This window comes from Zalophus californianus, chromosome 8 (assembly GCF_009762305.2).
Source record: "Zalophus californianus isolate mZalCal1 chromosome 8, mZalCal1.pri.v2, whole genome shotgun sequence".
Taxonomy (NCBI): domain Eukaryota; kingdom Metazoa; phylum Chordata; class Mammalia; order Carnivora; family Otariidae; genus Zalophus; species Zalophus californianus.
In genome coordinates, this window is record NC_045602.1 from 121,709,399 (window position 1) to 121,731,079 (window position 21,681).

At 45.4% G+C, this 21,681-nt stretch overlaps 1 protein-coding gene across 4 annotated transcripts in view; it reads right to left on the bottom strand.

Annotated features, from left to right (window-relative positions):
* The window catches only part of CHD6 (chromodomain helicase DNA binding protein 6), a 191,568-nt gene that overhangs the window by 45,758 nt on the left and 124,129 nt on the right, over positions 1-21,681 (bottom strand). For all 4 annotated transcript variants that reach the window (XM_027621209.2, XM_027621211.2, XM_027621210.2 and 1 more), the window contains 6 exons: positions 10,428-10,592; positions 8,931-9,110; positions 7,800-7,910; positions 5,386-5,588; positions 4,494-4,693; positions 3,623-3,782 (listed from right to left, as the gene is read on the bottom strand). In XM_027621209.2, coding sequence (XP_027477010.1) covers positions 3,623-3,782; positions 4,494-4,693; positions 5,386-5,588; positions 7,800-7,910; positions 8,931-9,110; positions 10,428-10,592 — 1,019 coding nt within the window. The remainder of the gene's footprint in view (positions 1-3,622; positions 3,783-4,493; positions 4,694-5,385; positions 5,589-7,799; positions 7,911-8,930; positions 9,111-10,427; positions 10,593-21,681) is intronic.

The window sequence follows — 21,681 nt, forward strand, 5'->3', positions numbered from 1 at the left end:
CAGAGCACAAATAGTATGTAAAATGTGTGTTATTTTAGGGAAGATAAAAGGAGGCTGTACATTCACCTATGCTGATCGGTCCATGCCCAGAATATCTGGAAGAACCAGGTTAGCAGTGGTTGCCTCTTGAGGGGGAAATAGGAACTGGAGGTGGGAGGAAAGGTTTTTTTTTTGACAATTTTTTAAAAACACATAAAGTGCCACCGTGGGCTCAAGTAGTAGGTGGCAAAATACAAGTGAGAATTTTCAGAATGGAAAAAACGCACTTATTTTTCTGGTCTGCCATTCCTTACCTCAGCTGTAAATCAACTCAAATAATTTTGAGATTTGTTTTTTTAAAGCTCAGACAACAACAACTCTAAGAATTTACAACAGTCACTGATCTTTCTACCGTGCTGACAGTAGCCGCTTGCCTCCTCAGTAAGAAATGGAACGAGGAGGCCTTAGGTATGGAATTCCTGCCTGGTTAGATCTAGCCCAATTGGAAGAAGGCTTTCCTGAAAATGAAAGATAGAGCTGTCTCTATTTCTCTAAACAGAGATGTGTTGGTACTTGGAAATATCTACAGCATGAGGGAATAGAATTTAAACTGAGTAGTATTCACTTTTCTCCAAATGAGAAGCAAATCAACTCAGAGGACAGATGGGGCAACCCTCCCTGAATGAGAGGATAATCCCAGTTGACATCTAAACTCAAAGGGAAGGAGAACTGGAGTAGATCTGTGATACCCTTACTTTAGTCAAACAAAACCCATTAATATTTCGGTGGCATTATTCCTCTTTCCCTTATCTCTTTCTTGAAAAAAAAAAAAAAAAACAGAAACTCCACAACATTTTGTTGATATGAACTATATTTCCAGGAGAAAAATGTACAGCTTGATGAATTTCCACAAACTGAACACACCTGTGAATCCAGGACCCCAATCAGGAAGCAGAACATGTCAGGAGAAGGCTCCCTGGGTCCCCTTCCAGTCACTACTCCCACCCCCAAAATGGATGACCACTCTCCTGACTTATAGCTTGGATCTGAAGCAGTTATTTTTAAAAATTTTTAAAGTTCTTTTGATGACAAGTTCCTATCCCTAAATACGATACTACTACCACTACTGAACAATGCTTTGAGCACTTACTACTGGCAGCATGTTAGCTCCCTTAATCCAAATAGCAGCGCTAAGAGATGGGACTATTATCATCTTCATTTTCTAGGTGAAAGAGAGAAGGCACAAAGAGGTTAAGTAATGCACCTGCTGACAGGCAAGAGGGCTGGGATTTAAATCCACGCAGTTCTGACCACACAGCCTGCCTTAACCTTTATCTGATATTGGAATGGCAATACATTTGCTAACAGAGCCTACAATTCTAAAAGCTCACAGTCCAGTTTGGCTGAAAAGTCTGCCTGTTTTCCAAAGTGCCTCAGGGCAGAACCAGGACTCAAGATCAATGGGTGGAAGTTACAAGGAAGCAGATTTTAGATTCAATATACAGAAGGACAATTAATTAGAATCATCTGGTAATTAAATGAGCCCTGCTGAGAAATGGTAAGCTCCCCTCAGCACGAAGGCTCAAGCACTGGCTGAAGATTCCCTGTCAGGGGACTGCCCATAGAACTCCCATGCTGAGTGGGAAGAGCTGCAAGTCCCTGTTGGCTCGGAGTCTCTGGCTCTTCCTGAGCCAGAACTAAAGAGAACAGCAGTCTCCATAAGATTCAGGATAATAAATAATAGTTGGCATCTCTGAACTCAGAGAAATGCTTTACTGCATTTTTTTTTTTTTAAGTAATCTATACCCAATGTGGGGCTCAAACTCACAACCCTGAGATCAAGGTCGCACGCCAGGCGCCCCTACTGCATCCCTCAATTCCCAGCGTCAGGCATGCACTCAGGAAAAGTCTTGGTGGGGGGGTGGTTAGAAATGTTCAGCCCTTCCTCAAAGGTCCGAAATGGTTCTGGTCAGCATCTGTGATCATCTCTGCAGGTGTCAAGGGAAGTTCTATGTCAACCTCTCCAGCTCAGCCTATTTTCAGCACTCCACACCCACATGTGCAGTTGTGAACAGAATAGCCAAATACTGCTGCTGTAACTCAGCAGGGCAAAACCCGAGTCCTTCGTTTTGCTCTGCGTCTTTCAGTGAATAGAAGGCTTTTGATTCTGTCCTGGCCCAAGCACCGTTAGCCTCCTAGCTGGTGAGACTCACAATCATGGAGTTAGCTGCGTATGTATTCCTCATCACCCGTTACGCATTATTCCTTGGTCATGTCTCACAGTTGACCCTTTCTCCCCAACTCTCTAGTCAGCACCCTTCTCTAGGTCCTCATGGTCAATACTTAAATTAAGACAGAACTCTCCTAGATGGCCATTCAGCTCTAGGTTGACCTATTCCATCTTGCCGTTGCCAGATTAATTTTTCTCCTCAAACGTTATTTTTTTTTTTTTTTTACCACATGTCTCACTTGTTCAAGAAGGATGGCTGCTTGAAGTACAAGAGAATCTTCATTTAGTTTGCAGTGCGCAGTCTCCTGTGAGTACTCTTACTGAGGCTATCTCCTCTGCATGTCCCCTCTGTGGTGACTCTGAGTCAGTCACATGGAGCATGCTACGAGGTCCTGCCCCAGGCAGGTTCTAACATTAAGCACGTGCCCTTGGATTCTCTCTCCCAAAGAGCCTGTACTTCTGTGCAGGTTTTATTACAGTTTTGGACATAAGGCCTCTCTTTAAAGGTTTGGAGAGATGAAGGGAAAGGATCAGACTTCATCCATAAAAGAATACAACCCAACAACAACCACAGGACCATGAGATGATGTCACAGGGAGGAAGAAAAAATTATCAAAACATACTAATTTAGAAATTAACGAACTCTTACTTATCACTTAAATTCTATGGTTATAACCAGAGGTGTGGCAGCAGAGGCCTGCTCAGTGCTGAGCAGGAGTGCCGGGGAGCTCACCCTAGGCCTAGGAAGCTGGATTGGGGGGAGGGGTCTCCAAGGGCCCTTTAAGTTCTCATAGATCCCCCGTACTGTGACGCAAGTATGCAGGGGCAGCTCATCACTGCTCGGTGGTTGGGTGCCCCACCTCCCCAAACTCAAACAAGAGCAGTTTCATCTTCTGTCACTGTGTCCCTTGCATCCCTCCCTCTGCACGGTGCTAGCCTAGGGCCTAGACGTATGAGATACGTCTCAAATGGATGTCTGTCAAATACCTGGAAGCCATGAGCAGCAACAGTGCATTAGGAGAGGAAGCAACTTGGCATGGGGGAGAGGGGAGGCTGAGAGCAGTGGCCATTAGTCTTCTGCTTTCCCTAATGTGACCTCAGGGGCAGAAGGACAGAGAACAATGAAATCACCAGTGTCCTAAATGGATTTAGAGAGTCAAGTCAGAAAAACCCTCAGGGGTACAGGCTGCATTAGTAGAGAATCCAGGTTCTGGGGGGAGAGATGTTGCTAAAGGAGTGAAATAGGCTTTAGGTGAAGGGATCCTGTCCCAGCTTAGACCACACCATCCTGCCTTTCCAGACCCTGCATGGTGGTCAGGAGCATCAGGGAGTGTCCCACAGCCCCGCGGGGATCCCAGGAGTCTGGACAGTCTGAGTAGAGCTGCCACCAGGGATGGGGAGGGGCCCACTCACTTATTGCAGTGCTGTTTGAGGTGTTTCTTATAGCCGTCATCATGGAGGACCACCTCAGGGTTGCAGGTGGCCAGCCAGTCTGCATTCTTCAACTCTGGGAGCAGCAGCTGGTTCTTTGTCTTCTTCCCCTTCCTCCCTCTGGGGACTGGAGCAGACAACCCTGTAGCAGAAAGGCAGGTAGATGAATGAGCCTAGGCAGCTTAAACATGGGGGAGCAGAACAGAGCTGGGCTGGGGTTGCAAAGAGGCAGCCAGGCTGTGCGTGGTGGCCTGGATGACAGACCCCACTCCTTGGTCCACCAAGCAGTGCCAATAGTGAGGAGAAATGCCTGGGCCCCAGCTCGGTCAACTCCAGCAGCGTTCAGTCAGGCAGCAGGAATTTACCCAGGCAGATCAAGAACATCCCCTGTGCCCCTTGGGGAACTTACAACCTGGCCAGGAAAAAAGGCACACTCAACCTGAAACATGAAGGTGGGCTACAGCCAAGCACAGGGAAGGAGAAGCACAGCACAAGAAAAGGCACAGACAGGTAGGAATGGGACAGAACAGTGAAATGCAAAAGAAAAACCACAGCGCACACGGTGTGACCCCGGTTCAAAGAAGGAACCCTGTGACGCTCAGGTCAGTGCACAGGACGGGCACGTGGGAAACCTCAAGAGGGCCCCACTGTACTTCCACCAGATGGTATAGGTAAGGCTGGATGATGCTGAGGGAGGACTGAAGCAATCATCTTCCTCTCCCACAGCTAACATGCTCCAATGTATCTGAGAAAGGGAAGTCTCCCAAAGCACAGCAACCTGGGGCAACACAGGCGGAAGGATGGAAGCATACAGGAGCTCCCACTTCTCGGGCACGGCCCTGCCACCGCTCACCTGAGTGGTTCTGGAGGGTCTGGGCCTGCCCATCTTTGGTAGGTGTGATCAGTTCCCAAATGAAACTCTTGATCTTCTCGTCCCCCTTGTAATGCTTGACACAGTACACCAGCAGGGCCCGGCAAATCATCTCCATGTCCTTCTCGTTCAGATGCCACTTGAATCGCCCATGAGTCAGGATGTCCTTCCACCGGCCCCAGCTGAGAGTGGAAATACAGAAGGGCGTTGGAGGGAGGAAGGGCCATACGTGCCCTCAACACTGCAGGACAAACAGGAGCCAAGAGTGCTTCTCATCCTCTGTCGGGTCTACTAATCGCCCTCAGGGCTTAGCCCTCAAAGGCCTCCAAGGACCACATGCTGTAGCACACCAAATGTCACTAAGGTGACCTGAACATTGAGAGCTTCCTATAGCCACCAGAATGTTAACAAGGGAGCGATGAAACTATTTAGAGCAGGGAATAAATTTGGAATTAAGACAGTCCAGCTGCAGTGTTCAAAAGCAATGGTGAGCTCTCAGAAGCTAAACCTTCTACTTCTACCAGAACCAGAGCCCTGCACAAATCATGCCCTAACTGTAACATCTGTTGCGCGGATTCCTTATACGTCCCGGGGGGCGGGGGGCGGGGTGGTGGTGGAGGAGCAGGAAATCAGTACCAGGCAGCAAATTAGTAACAGAGATTTGCTGGGACAAGCACACGAGAAAACCATGGCACATCTACAATACGGCAGCAGAGCATACAATGACTGAGAGGGCCGTGGGCAAAAAGCACAGTTCTCTCCTGCTCTAACAGACCCTCCATCAGCCCAGAGCTCGTAGAGGTGACTGGATAGACAAACTGGACAAATCTCAGGGACTGGAAAACAGTAACACGCAGGCAAAGCCAATACCCACCCAAAGATGAGCAAGTTCTTCTCCACCCGGAAGCACTCAGCTCGGAGGTAGCGCCTGGTTTTGTCATTGAGGCGTCTGGACCTCGTGGGCCTTTCATCTGAGTCACTGTCTAGCTCAGAGAACTCCATGAGCTCATCCTCCTCAAAGGAATTGTAGTGTTTGGTCTGCTTTCTCACTCGAGGCCGGTCGATCACTAAGCTCTCCTAGAAACAGAGAGGTCGGTTGGGGAGAGAACCCTCTTTGCTCTACCCCCATCACAATGCACACGCATGTCCTGTGGCTCGTCCTGGGTCATGAGGACACATCCAGTAGAAAACCACACGCGGCCTCATCCTCCAGCAGGAAAGGCCCTTCCCAGTACACCGCCCATGACCACGACAAGCAGAGGGGATTCTTGGAGACTCACTGGAGATGACATGCTCCCCCAAGCCCCCAGCGCTGTCCACCACCATCTGCTGTTTCTGCAGTCCTGCTAGCAGAGCAGGTATGGTGAGCAAGGCCCCCCGGTGCCCAGAGCGGCGGTCCGCTCTTGCCAAGAAAGGCTGGAGTGGCACACCCCAGCTGTTGCCCAGCATGCAGAGGCAGCCTGCGCTCTAGAGACAGGAGGAGTTGGACAAATCCATCTGCTCAGCAACTTTCTGAAGACACACACATTCCTTGCTTCTTTACTCTCTGTCTTCCATGAGCACTAACTGTTAACCTTTTGTCTTTCGCTGAAGACATGATCCCCAGCCCAGGATCCTCTGCTCATTCTGGCAGTTCCCCTGCCAGAACCATTGCCTCTTTAATAGTCCCCAGAAGCGGGTGCCTGGGTGGCTCAGTTGGTTGGGCGACTGCCTTCGGCTCAGGTCGTGATCCTGGAGCCCCGGGATCGAGTCCCGCATCGGGCTCCCTGCTCCGCAGGGAGTCTGCCTCTCCCTCTGACCTTCTTCCCTCTTGTGCTCTCTACCATTCTCTCTCTCTCTCTCTCAATAAATAAATAAAAATTAAAAAAAAACAGTCCCCCCATAAGCTCCTGCTCCTTTTCCTTCCCCCCCATACCTCTTCCTGAAGCTCAGCTCAGCTCCTAAATACTTGTCCGCGTAGCCCCGATACACGGTGGTGTTCCTCCTGCGTCAGTTCCCTTGCTCCCTGCCTTGCACGCTCCAGCTGCTTCTCAAGGTCTCTAGGACAAGAGTTTTTTCTCCCCGCCCTTGCTCACTGCCCGGCACACAGAGTCACTCCTTGATTGTGACCTTGTAAAACAGGTTTTACTAAACAGGTTACTCAAGGGACTTCAGGCTCTTCCTACAGGAGAGAAGAGGGTGGACTGAGCAAGCTCTGGTGATCCCACAGAAGCGTTAAGGCTGGGCGCTGGTTACTGAATCAGCTAGTGATGCGCAGGGGCTGTCCCCTGCGCTCGTGCATCCACAGGGGTTCAACACCACCAGGGAAGACAAGTAGAAGGTGATGTGTGTGCATCCTGGCGTGAGGTGACAGGGCCAGGGATGGAGGGAAGGGATGAGATGAACACTTAAGGGGTGCCTCCCCACAGGCTAGGGAGGTGTATTCACAAATATCGCCAACTCTGCGAGGGGGCGTCACCACCACCTTTTGTCCCATGTCTTGCTCACTTATCTCGGTGGGGTCAACTGCCTTGCCCAGAGGCACACAGTCGGAGGCGGACTGACACCAGACTCTGGTTTCGTTCCAGGGCTATTCCCTTTCTCATGTTCAGAAATAGAAGAACTCAAGATACTGAAAGAATGGAGGGGAGACCAACAAAGCCCCTCATGCTGCTTTGTCTCCTCTGGAGTATTTGTCGCAGGCGAAGTCTTTTTCATAGGAAGTACTGAAGCAGAGGTAAAATAGTCACATGCCAAGGATGGGATGCTGGCTTGGGTCAGAGGGCTGAACTTGACCTATGTGTGGCCAGTCCCAGTTCTTTTTTTTTATTTTATTTATTTTAATTTTTTTTTAAAAAGATTTTATTTATTTATTTGACAGAGAGAGACACAGCGAGAGAGGGAACACGAGCAGGGGGAGTGGGAGAGGGAGAAGCAGGCTTCCCGCCGAGCAGGGAGCCCAATGCAGGGCTTGATCCCAGGACCCTGGGATCATGACCTGAGCCGAAGGCAGACGCTTAACTGACTGAGCCACCCAGGCGCCTCTGGCCAGTCCCAGTTCTAACTGCCTCTGTCAAATTTCCCGGGTGCCCAGCAAACTGCATGTCCCATTAGGTCATTCTGAAATTACAAGAGCGAACATTTATCAAGCTCTGTCTATGTGTCAGGCGTATTTTAAGTATGTTACCTATAGCAGCTCACTTATGAACGAAGGCTCAGGAGTGAATAATGACTTGAGCTGTGTGGGAACTTATGGTCCTATGAGACACAGAGAAATTGCGATGGAAAAGAACATTCTCAGTACCGTACCTTTTCATTCTTTGCTTCAGTGTCCAATTCAGCTATTTTAGCCCATTTCTGCCAAAAGTTTGGGTCATCTAAGGAAATATCTGTCCTGTTTCCTGAAGCCACAAAGCTAGCCTGTGGAGATGATGAAAGTCAATAAACTGCATCTGAACACAGTACAAACTGGTAATACCACCTATGTTATTTCAAATATCCCAGAATCTCAAGTATGTTCTCTAACTGCATTTGAAACCAAAACCCCTAACAGAGCCTCCCAAATGAATGTAAAAATCTCAAGACTGTTCTTTTCTAAAGATTGGGTAAGGAAATTACAATTTCAATGTATAGGTCATTTTTTGGAACTGAAACTTGGAAGCAGGAAGAAAGCCCCTGGAACACAATGGCAATGTGTCACTTGATGTCTAGTTCCCTGCAAAAGGGTTGCTTCTTCCAACTTCCCTAGATGGAATTTTTTCTTTCAGCTCACCACTTTCCAAATGTCCACTATAGGAAAGGCACTGAGTTGGGCAGTTCAAGGTGTAATGAGATGAGCGGCACCCATAAAGCACAGGATGTTCTACTGAAGAAGTCCTACATAAGTCAACCAAACAGGCCACAAAGCTCCCAGAGCCTGTGGTCAGGGACACCTGAAAGTGATCTGATAAGTGGTCTCATTAGTTGAATCCAAAATCCAGTGAGCTGAATGGCAGAGGAAAGGGGTACCTAGACTAGCAGCTGGGAATCTAGACTAACATCTCTTTTCTCATGAAATGAGCAAAAACACTTGCTTCAGTTTGAGGAATGGAACGTTCATTGGAATTTCAGGGCTTGGACAGTGGTCAAGGAGTACTCTAGAAAGAAATCCAGATGACCACTCAAAGATGTCAGAGCAGTCTTTGTGAACAGTGAACAGTGCAAGCTGTAAACCAAAGTGTCTGTCCTGTCTGCTGACGATCAGCTCCCAAACGTCAGGAGTGGTGTTTTCTTTCTATAGCGCTTCTGGCTCATTACTCAGAATTTAGTCTCACACAAAACAGGTGTAGACAATCTCAGCGGTTTGCATATAGAGAAAACAAAGCCTGGCCAGTGAAGATCAAAGAATAGTTTTCTTTCTGCTCCCACTCCAACACAGACTCTGGAGGAAAGGTGCCATACCTTGGCGAAAGTAGACCCTTTCCCTTCGGACTGGATGGTGATGGTGTGGGTTCTTCTCTGCAGAATCTGGTCTATGTCTTCTTCACAGAACTTGGAGCCTTCATCTTCCTCATCCATTAAGGCTCCATAAGCACCTTTCCGGAGCAAGTCCTCTACCTCCATTTTTGAGAGCTGTTGTACCTGGACAGGTCACCAAAGGCTACTCACAAAGTGGAAAATGCACAGGAGAAAAACAGCCTCAAATCTGGCTCTCATGATTCAGTGCACACTTCCTCCACTAACTGCACATGTCAGAAAAATAAAGATATGGGCTACAAGTTTTAGAAAATTAAAGCCCAGATAAAGACACTCAAGAAAACTATGGGGAGGGCAGGCAGATAATCCCCCATGGGGAGCTCTGGAAGAAAAGCCAGCACATGACCCAGCGGCCCTAACATTCCTCAGGACATTGGTTACTATCAAATGTCACAAGGTATTTAAACTATGCACCACTAAAGAGGATATATTTAATGTTTTAGTTTGAGTCTGTATCTTTAAAAACCTCCAGATGTATTAAATGAGCTAAAGAATGATGATTTATTCGTTATTAAATAAATACATGAATATTGGAAATGATGTCATTTCTCAACTAAAGAAAGGATCCTGTGCCAAGTGTGATCTTCTCAACTGCTTGTTGAAAACAGGAAATGGGAGTTCAAAACACCCTTTCCTGGTTGTAATTAAGAATCTGGTTCTCTTTCTATCATTTTCAAGAAGGAATTCCATGACTCCCAGCACTGGTAACTTAAAGTATTATACTTAGCAACATATGCATATCTCAGAGGATACAGAACATCTGGACTGAAGACAACTCATTTAGAAGGTTTTAATTCCCAACCTTTGATGCCCTGAGTCCAGAGATTAAGGAGATACTCTGCTTTGTTGGCCTATAATTTAATACGATTTAGGAATCTTAGCTGCAATTTTTCATCCCTGTGGAGGGGGAAAAAGATTTTTTAACTGCCATACTGCAAGCTGCTAATTTATTCATTCATTTTTTCCACTGACCATCATGCACTGAACATCTTTAATATGCCAAGTACTGGTAAGGTCCATGGGTGATACAGATAAAATAGGTTCCCTTATACCCTGAGGAAGTTCAAAGTCTGGAGTACAAGATAAGGCATGGTGACAATAGATATTTAGAGTGTTAAAGCGTTAAGATCTACTGACTTCTAATGGGCACTGTTAAAAACTCTGCTTACTAAAACGTTACTGCATGCCGGGCAATCCTACCCTATAACTGTGCCTACAGACTTCCTTTATGCATCTGTAAAATGCAGAGATCTGACCCTGAATGATCCTCTGCTGTGGGGAATGACTCAACAAAGACGTGCAACCTGACTCAATTTAGTGAAAGTGAATCTTAAAACAGCTGTAAGAAGGAAGACTCCAGAGGGGCCCAGGCTGTGTGAGGAGTGCTTCTTGGGGACCCCAGGCAGGTACTGTCATACTCACTCCATTGGTGCTGCCCTTTCGGTTTATGTCCTGAAGAACAGCTTTGTCCAGGCCCAGCTTTAGGCTGGCCTTGTCAAACATTTCCCGCTCGTAGGAGTTCCGAGTAATGAGGCGATACACCTTCACGGCCTTGCTCTGGCCTATCCGGTGACATCGGGCCTGAGCCTGTGAAGGAAGGAAGGTCATATATATCATGTCATCAAATATTATGGCAGCAGCCCAAGGAACAGGGAAGTGCTTAAATACCATGTGGCGTGAGTGGCCAGCTCTCACAGTTATGAGTCATGGGCCCAATTTTGGAACAAAATTCACCCAGATGTCGGCTGCCCCTTCAAACTCACTCATCTCTTCACACCATTATTTACTGAGTGACTACCATATGCTGAGATAAAGTGAGAAGGACATGGCTTCCTACCCTCCCCAGCTTGCGGTCTGAGCCTAGGCACTCATTCCCAGGATGCTGTCCTGCTCTCTGGGCACATGCCTCAGAGCTGGCAACACCACTTTTTCATTTTACTAGAATGAAATTTTCACACATAGACAACAGTAAAGTACTTATGGACAATCGTTTTTCATCTCTACTACGCCCCTAACCTCTAAGACTATTATGAAGCAAATCCTAGGCATCCTAAGGTTTCATCTTTACGTATTTAATGTATAATTCTAAAGACAAGGACTCTTGTCTTTGCCATTGCCACTTTAAAACATGAACACTTGGTATGAACCATCTCGTCAGTGTCCCAATTTCCCTGCTTATCTCATACACATAATAAGTTTGCTTGTTTGATCAGGATGTAAATAGGGCCCCTATGTTGTAGCGGGTTAATATGTCTCAAGTCTCTTTCAATCTATAGATACTCCTTGCTTTTTGACCTCTCCCTTTTTCAAATGCAACTTTTTAAAAAAAGATTTTATTTATTTGACACAGAGAGAGTGCAAGAGGGGGCAGGAGCAGAGGGAGAGGGACAAGCTGACTCTGCACTGAGTAGGGAGCCCGATTCGGGGCTTGATCTCATGACCCTGAGATCATGACCTGAGCCGAAATCAAGAGTCAGATGCTCAACTGACTGGGCCACCCAGGAGCCCCTCAAATGCAACTTTTTGGTTGGAGAGACCAGGTTTCTGTCCCCTAGTTTCTAACGGTCCACACTTTGCCACCTGCATTCTGGCTGTGTCACTGAACAAGTTCCTCTGTTCCCTGTATTTCCTCTAAACTGGGAGCTGTATCTTGAGACTTGATCGGTTAAGATTTGATTTCTGGCAAGTGTGTTTCTTGGTGGTGTTTGAATTTCCATCAGGAGGCATATGAGGTCTGGTTGTCTTTCTTTGAGTGATAATCATTGGCTAGATCCACTATTTCATTAAAGGTTACAATCCCTCATCAGTTTTTTGGTTACCCTGATGTTCAGTTCTTGTAGAAAAGACAACTAAATGCCTGATTCTTTCTCTTTATTTTTTAAAGATTTATTTATTTATTTTAAAGACAGAGAGTGAGAGAGCGCACGAGTGGGGAAAGGGGCAAAGGGAAAGAATAACCATCCAGACTCCCGCTGAGTGCAGAGCCCAAAGCAGGGCTCCATCCCATGAGCCACGAGATCAGGACCTGAGCTGAAACCAAGAGTTGGACATGTAACTGGCTAAGCCACCCAGGTGCCCCTTCTTTCTCTTCACTTAAATCAGTTTCCAAAATAACATCCTCCAAAAGTGACCAATGAAGACTTTTCTATTTATTTTTTAAAGAACACAGTGAGGTTATGCATTTAAATATATGTCCTATGTTTTATCCCATTGTTGTTATTCTTTTTCCTGTGGGAAATTTCAAGTTGGCTCCTGAATTCTTTTGACATGATCCAGTCGAATATAGAAAGGAGCAAGATGAGAATAAACTCTGGTGTTAAAAATGGATTTGGAGGTATCCATATGAGCTGATGGTTGGGGGGGGGGTAAGTACACATATACACAGAAAGAAATAGATATGGATAGGTCTATTCATGTTTGCTTTCTGGTATGACATGTTCCATGTTCCTACCGTTCCTACTGTTCCATGCAAGACTTTCCTGCCCAGACCTAGATTCAGCCATTTCTTTCCTGGGAGTCCTGGTTTCTTTCAGTGGGAGTCTGGATGCTCTAGAGGCGCTCGTTGCTATTAGGTAGGTCATTGTTTCTAGGACGATTCAGAAGTGTTTATGTGTGTATGTGTGTACGTGTGTGTGTATAGTGTATACAACCATGTGCATACATAAGACAAAATACATGAGATCATACCATTATTTGTAATTTAAACTTAAAAGTATGGGATTTTAACGTTACCAACCACACACCTGTATCTCTTTTTAACCATGTCAAAAAGCTCAATTCTCAACCACACCAATATCATTATTCATTTATCTCACAATTTAGTCTCAGAAAAACTGTATCATTATGATCCCCCCCAAAACATAACTAAAAACAATGCAAGATTTCTGTTTTCCTCCTCTCACGGGGTTATATCCCACTAAGTATGTACACTCATATTACAGTGTTTTAAATACACAGTAGCAGGTAGGTTTCTTTTTCTTTCCCAGTGGTAGGGTTAGAAAATTTGAAACTATTTTCTACGTAATATAGGATTGAGGAAATGCATAAATATACTGAGGGAAACAGAAGTTAGGGTTTTCATGAGAGACTATGGACTCTGAGAAACAAACTGAGGGTTCTAGAGGGGAGGGGGTGGGGGAACGGGTTAGCCTGGTGATGGGTATTAAAGAGGGCACGTAATGAATGGAGCACTGGGTGTTATATGCAAACAATGAATCATGGAACACTACAGCAAAAACTAATGATGTAATGTATGGTGATTAGCATAATATAATAAAATTAAATTAAAAAAAAGAAGTTAGGGTTTTCACTGTTGAAGAACGAAGTTACAAATCTATAAAGAAAAAACTAGAATAACTGTGGTATTAGAATGGATTTAGAGGTTTCAGTATTAACTCGTGGTTAGGTATGTGCCTGTGTGAATACAAACATACACATACATATAGGTATAGACACAGATATGGATACATGTATATTTACAGGTTTATTATACACGTGTACATATATAATACAAATGAATGCATGTTATCTATCTATGTGCATTTATATTCTCTGTGTGTATGTATTCTAGCTATGTCCACCGAATGGGCCTAGAAACAAGAGTATCCCAGTAGCAAAGGCCATAACTCACTCTCAGATCTTGGTTTCTAAATATATTCTCCATTAGGACAAAAGCAAGGCATGTTAGAGAAATAGCTGATCCCAGGGCTGGGGGGGGCGGGGTGCGGGGTAGAAAAAGTACAGGATGAGCCACAAACATATTATTGTGCCAGAATGTAAGGAAGTACGCAAGGAAGGATGGAGACATACCCAAATAACACCACCAACTTGAAGAGGTTTACCACTGGCTGGCTATATCCAGGATGATCTGAATATCAAAATAAATATAGTAGTGGAATATAACCCACTGAATGAAAAAAGAACCCATGAGTACATAATGACATCAACAAAGGGGAGAAAAAAGGAAAACTCTTTCTTATAGTAGGATACGACTAACAGAGTTCAAGTAACAAAGCTTAGAAAATCACTCCTTTGCAACCATCACAGTGCTGACTGATTCAGGCAAAAACAATCAATGGCAACTAAAACCAGTGGGTGAAACGCTGATGAGGAATATTTACTTACACAGTCTCAAAGTACCTCTCCAAAACTGCTTATTAATTTCAAAGGGAAAAACAGCAACTTTATAGTGGAGACATCTGGCAGATCGCCCTTAACCAAGATACCCAAGTACCTATTATCACACAAACAGACATCATGTCTCTCGTAATGGTGATATATTGAGAACGATATATCACTTCACTGGTATTACTAAGCCTGAATTCAATCCTGAGGAAATACAAACAAAGACTGAGGGATGATCTGTACGACTGGCCTATACCCCTTAAAGACATAAGGTTGTAAAAGAAAGACTGAGGAACTCTTCTGACTCAAGACTAAAGAGATATGGGCAGTAAGGCGATGGGTGCTCCTGGACTGGATGGATTTCAGATTGGGGGGGAAGAGGGGCTATGAAGGAGGCTGAAATAAATGATAAATCTGAATATGGACTGTGGACTGAAGACCGTTTTCTTATTTCCTGATTCTGAGAACTAAACTGTGGTTATAGGAGAGAATGTCTTTGCACTTACACACTAAAGGACTTGGGGACAACTTACTCGCAAATGGTTCAGACAAAAGTGGTGTGTGTACACATGTGTTTAAGTCTAGGTAGGTACTCAGAGAGGTAGGGGAGATAGAAGGCAAAATGATAAAGTAAATGGGGCAAAATGTAAACAGTTGGTGAATCTGGATAAAGGCTATATTGGAATTGCAAACTGAAATGATATCAAAATGAAAATGTCAAAAATATTAAATACAAACATTTGAAATAATCTCTCCCTTGGGGTTACACTGTCCACTTGATATACAGCTAGATTCAATGGTTTCATTTTGCTTTTGCATTTTAGGGATTGATTCTTTTTCCCCCCACATTAATCTAACCGTAATGAAGGGAGTGGGAAAGAAGAAAACCAAACCAAGTAACTTTGGAAAATGGTATTTTGATTATATATTGCAAGACTAATGACAAACAAAAAACCAACCCACTACTACAGTCCAATATCATATGCTGGTAAATTTATTTATGTTTCACAGAATATGGGTTAGAAATTCTGCGATGACTTTATGTACATACTAGGATTGAACAAATGAGTAAATATACTGTGTTACCATGAGACTGAAACTTCCCACAGCCAGAGAAATGAGTTAAAAAGAAGGAAGAGGGGAAAGCTGGAGTGAATCCTGTGTTGTTGGATTGGAATCAGCAACTCACTGTGGGTGGGCAGATATGGAAAAGTATAGATGCACTGAGTGCTTGTGCCAAGTACACATACATACATACATTTCCTAGCTCTGTCTGCTCAGATAGTCTAGAAGCCATAGTACTCTAGCAGCAATGGGCACTCCTAGTAGCCAGATATTGGTGGCTAAATGCCATTTGTTTTTTTTTTTTAAGATTTATTTAGTTGAGAGAGAGAGAGACAATGAGCAGGGGGAGGGAGACAAGCAGACTCCCCACTGAGCAGGACACCCATCCCGACATGGGGCTCGATCCTAGGACCCTGAGATCATGACCTGAGTCAGACGCTTAATGAACTGAGTCACACAGGTGCCCCTAAATGCCATTCCTGAATAAAAGGAACCAGGGATCCTTGGAAGAACTGTCAATTCTATGGCTGTGGCAGGAAAAATGCAACATGAACCTGAACATCTTGTGGTGACAGAAAGGAAGTGCTCAAAAACTGATGGGAGCATGTCAAAAGGACACAGGAGCCAACCTGAAGGACCTCCTAATGACCAAGTGTGAACAACAAAATAAGTAATGAGAGCAAGAGACTATAACCCATAAATAAAACGAGTCAATACTGGTATAAAGAAATAAATGGGGAGAAAGAAGCTGTTCTCTACAGAATTCCAATTAATAAGTATATAGGAAATGACTGAAACAGAAAATTACGAGAAGCCAAACCCCATGGTAGTAATCGTTGAAGGCAAGAACCATTAATGGATGCTAAAATTAACAGGCCAAAGTATGGTGAGAAACAGGGTATTTATAGTCTCAAGATATCTCCTCCCAAGATACCGACTGAGTTTAAAGGTAAAAATAAAATAGTTACTTTACAGTGAAGAAGCCTGGCAGACACCACCTCGACCGAGTAATCAAGGTTAACATCACAAGCAGTAAGATGTATTAATCCATGTACTCTCTGAAATGATGCCCTGCGGAGCACATAACATCACTTCTATGATATTCTTGCTGAATGCATAACCGCAAATCTGATCATGAGAAAACATCAGGTAGACCCAAACTGAAAGATAGCAGCTGGTCAGTACCCTTCAAAAGTGTCAAGGTCATGAAAGATAAGGAAAGACAGGCTCTGCTGCAAACCGAAGGAGGCTAAGGAGTCAGGATTTCTAAAGGAAATATGAGAACATGCAATGGATCCCTGACCAGAAAAAGAAAATTTTAAACTGAAGGCATATGAATAAGGTCTATAGATTATTGTGTCAATGTTAATGTCCTGGTTTCTATAATTAGACTACAGTTATAGGAAATGTTAACATTAAGGAAAGTTAGGTGAAGGGTCCTGGAACTCTGCAATATTCTGCAACTTTTTTTAAGTTTAAAATTATTTCGGAAAAGTTTTTAACATTATTATTTTTTTTTAAAGTAGTCTCCACACCCAGCATGGAACCCAACATGAGGTCTGAACTCACGACCCTAAGATCAAGACCTGAGCTGAGATCAAGAGTCGGGTGCTTAACTGACTGAGCCACCCAGACACCCCGGAGAATAAAATGTTTTTAACAATTAATTTTGTTTTATAATGTTATAAAATACTTCGGGTGGTTCCACAGTCAAATATACAAAAAGGCATGTATGAAAAAAGCAGCTTTTATCCCTCCCACTTCCACCCTGTTCTCTCATTCCCCCTATAGGTAACAATTTAAGAATAAAGTGTTTTTTGTTTGTTTTATCTTTCATTTGGGGGGCAGGGCAGGAAGAGACAAGAGACACACACAGCTTTTCCACCTTATTTTTCCCCCCCACCCAACAATATACTCAAGAGATGACTCGTAGCAATATATAGAGACATTCCTCATTCTTTTATCAAAGTTGAAAACACCATGGCTTAGTCAATCAGTCTTCTATTGCTAGACAACTAAGTTGTTGAGCCTTTGGCTACAATTAGTTGCCACATCTCCTTTCAGTATCTTCAGTGGCAGTAGATTAGAAGAGGATTTGGTGGACAATTGGTAAACAAAGAAAGTGATCAAGGTAACTAATATGGTTTAGGGAACCTAGAAAGCACTATTAATATGTGGCCACAAGCACTGACACCGATTTTCTTTCTCTGGCTCATCTGATGTTGAAGGTAAATTACAAGAGGGAGTTTAAGAAATGTTCTGAGCAAAGGTCCAATACAGCAGCACTGCAGACACTGTTAATTACCTTCCTGGTATCGACAGTCCCCTTATTCCTCACTCCCAGAACCCTGATACTTGTAGAGGGCAGTAATGTGTCCACCTGAAACCATCTCCAGCCTCCCAGGGATGACGAGGGAATACAGTCTGGACAATGAGATGCAGCAGAAGTCTATTGGGGATATCTGGAAAAGTTCTGCTCTCCTGAGAATGCATCACACCTTCCTTCCTTATCTTCCCTGCCTAGGGTCGCAAGTATCCATCTTAGAACAAAGAGGATATAAATCACATTCCCTGAGGATGGTGGAGCAGAAAGACAGAAGGAATCTGGGACTCTGATGACACCATAAAGCCACCTCACCTTGGACTACCCATCTCCAGGCTTCTCGTTAATGGAGAATAACAAACCTGTTTTGGGGGGTGGGGGCGGGGACACTGTCACAAGCAGCTAAATGACCCAGAAGATAGATACGTGCTCTCCCAAGATGACTTACCTGAAAGATAACAGGATGAGTCCTGTCGCATTTAAGATACTCATCCTTTTACAGTTAAATCTCAATGACAGTCCTTATTTCCTTAATCAGAACTCACACACAAAACAACGTGGCAAATGGAGAAACACTCAGAACTAGGGCAGTGACTGAGATGAAGTCCAAACAAGATCCTCAGCAAAGGCATAAATATAGAACCTCTAGAGTAGGCCCCAAGGAGGGGGCGGGGAGCACCATGGGAAAATTCTAGAGCTCTCGTGCCCTCCCGCATGATGTGCAGGCTCAGGGTTTGTTCTTTACTTTTCAATACATTTGAGGTGAACAAAGACAGGCCTAGAAGAAACAAGGAGTGACATTCAGAAAATTAAAAACAAACAAACAACCAGGCACAGATCCCAGTGACTGCAATGGGAAGAAGTCCTGGGGAGAAGCTTAATTGAAAGATAGTGACAGATTTCAAATTGATACCAGCCCTCCACTTAACTATTGACAGTTTCAAATCCAGAATTTGGCACAACCTTGTACAATCACATAAAAATTAACTAGCGGTACAAAGAACCAAGCATAACGTTGACTCTTCTCTTGACCCTTATCTACTTTTTCGAATCACTACCTACATTTCAAAAATACGTTTTCTTTAATACTTTACAATGCTCTTTGGTCCTAAGTGAAAATCCGCATCTCAGAGAAGACAAAAACAGCCGCCTCGAGTCCCCCTTGAGCCCAACCCAGCATGCTGGTATAGCTTCCCAGCCCACCTTCTTTGCCTGAATATTTTATTTCAGGCCCAGCAATTTTACATCTCTCCTGGCACTCTAAAAGTCTGCATCCACCAACCAACTACTTGCGCAAAAGAGGACTCAGGGGCTCACCCTGCAGTAGGAACCAGGATGTGCTGGATGCTGCCCTCCCTTCACTATCTCCTTTGCAGGCCTGTTTTGGAAAAGGAAGGTTCTGGCTCCAAATTTGTTCCTTTGGGAAAGGTATCATCCCGTCTCAAAATGTAAACATTTTTGGGAAATAGCACAGATACCTGCTCACTCTATTTCTACTGTGTGACTCAGTTTATCACCCAAACCAAAGTCCTGAGCACTGTTGTCTCCCCAGGGCTTGGCCTGCTGTCTAGAGCTCAATAAATGTGTCAATAAGTCAGTCAGGAGCTGGCTGAGTACAGGAAGAAGAGAAGAGTTAGTAGCGTGGGAAAAGGGTGCTTCGGGGCAGCCAAACAAGACGTGGAGAGTGAGAAGGTAGGACATTGGAGGAGAGGCAGGACTTACTTTCTTTGTGGCCGATGCACAGTAAGTGCCCATCCCAGCTGCCTCAGGAGTGCCACCTATGCTCATTCCCACCTGTGTTCCCTTGGTCTGGAACATTCTTCCTTCCAAAATCAGATCTGAGATCCTGCCCCTCACTTAGGTCTCTGCTGAGACGTCACCTCCTTAAAGATTCCCAGACCACACTCTAGGACAGGGCACCAACTGCCACCATTCTTATCCTCCGAGTCTGTTTAACTTCTTTGTAACTAGGATGCGATCTGCAACTACCTCATTCAGTTTTCCTTGTCAACCCACTAAAATGAAAGCTCCACAAGAGCACTAACCACTGGTCTCGCTCACTGCTGTGTCTCCAGCCCTCTGAACAGCACGCTGCACATCCCAGTGTTCAGCAAATACTGAGTAAACGGACCACGTCACGGAACGTTCACAAATTCCCAACTTTCTTCCAACAGAGACAAGTGAAGCCGGCGGAGCCCAGCCCCCCGAGGTCGGGGCCTACACACTATTGGGAGTCCGTGCCACAAGCGTGTGGCAGCGGGGGAAGAGGCCGAGGAGACTACTACCTCTCCTTTCCTGCAGCAGTGCCTCAGGACCCTGGGAACACACCTTGGAAGGGGCTCTGGCTCCTCAGGCTGGGTCCCCTCTCCCTTCCCAATGCTGTCGCACTCCCCTGTGGCTGTGCCCTCTGTCTGTAGCCCTGCTCCCATGCTTTCTAAGCCCTCCCTCCAGGGACCTTACCAACAGGAGGGACAAGGAACTGTGTGGCCCAACCAGGGTGACCCCGAGCCCTGTCCGACCCTCAGGAACTCTGGCCTGAAAGAGCAAAACCTCCCTGAGGAGCATGTGAGGTGTCACAGGGTAACGAGAAGGTGCTGGTGGCCTCTGTGAGGGGAAGCGTGGTACCCTGCTACTCCCACCAGGCCTCTCTCTGCCCTCAGAGCTAGCGGCACCACTGGCCTCCTGCAAACCAGAAGCAAAGAAACCCGCTTTTCACTGCTCGTTTTCATTCTCAGGCTACTGCCAATACCCTCTGCCACTTCTTAACCTTGGTGCTCTGGGAAACCTGATGTACCAGGACTGGCTCACAGCTGTGCCTCCCGAATGAAGGTGAGAAAGGGTGAACTTACACTCTCGATTTCCTTGCATGCACTAAAGCTAACACAGGCACACTCAAGGCCCGAGAGAGGATGTGGCATTTACCTGATACCTCTAGATAAGATGTGCCTGTTAAAGGGACCTTGAGTTGGTTTACCTCCGAGACGGGTGCAGTCCTTCGGTGCCACTTTATTCTGTATCCCTAAGTAGTGCCTGGCTCCTATCCTGGATCCTAATGAACTTCACTGTTTTGGAAAAGGGAAGTGCTGCCGGGCTCACAGAGTAGAGACTAGAGCAAGAGTCCTGGCTCCCCATCCTCGTGCTTTCAGAGGGAGGGTCTCCTCTCCACCCTCCCTCTCCTCGTCTGTATTCCAAACGACGAGACTGACCGATCAGTGAAACCTGACCTCAGCTCCTGTGGACTCGCCCAGTCCCCTCCTCTCTTGAGGGGTGCAGACACTCTTCTATCACTGGCAGCCCTGCTGGGGCAGGCCTGCTCCGCGGACGACTGCCAGCAGGTCTCTGTGGGTCAGGTCAACCTTGGGGGGAGGGTGTGTGAGTACAGGAGTCTGAGGGGGCCTCATTCTGGCTACAGGTCAAGCTGTGTCATCTAATCCACCTTCACAACTGATTAAAGTTCATCTTTTTCTGTTTGTTTTATGAATTTTATTTATTTATTTATTTTGGAGAGAGAATCTCAAGCAGACTCTGCGCTGAGCGTGGAGCCTGACTCGGGGCTTGATCGATCTCATTACCCTGAGATGGCCACGACCTGAGCCGAAATCAAGAGTCAGACCCTTAACCGAATGAGCCACCCAGGCATCCCTAAAGCTCATCTTTTGATCCTCCATTGTACTTCTGTGTCTACTTCTTAAATGGTTCAGATCTAGGCAAGGGAGAGGGATAGAATTTACTGGAGTCCTCAGGCTCTAACAAGACCAAAGGAAATAGCATATGACACCTGACGTCATTTATTTTATGAAGACCTAGATTTAAAAAGACATCTCTAGGGATTCCTAAGCCTAATTCTGTCCCCAAAGCATAGAAAACCCCAGCCACATGATCAGAAGAAAACGATGAATAAGTGTTTAATAATAATAATAATAAGTAATAATAAACACCAGAAAAGGTAACAGTGCTCTCTGACTTTCAGTTGACTTCTCAGAGAAAGGAGCTATGTTCTCCAGCCATGGAAGCTGGTTTGTCTGCAGACCTGCCTCAGGGACTCAGGCCTACTTAGCTGAGCCCAGCCTCCCCTAATCAGGTTGGCTTCGCTTTCAAGGCTCTGAGAGGGTCTGCCTTCAATCAGTCAAGAAACACTCCCCAGCATTGGCACTGCTTCCCCAT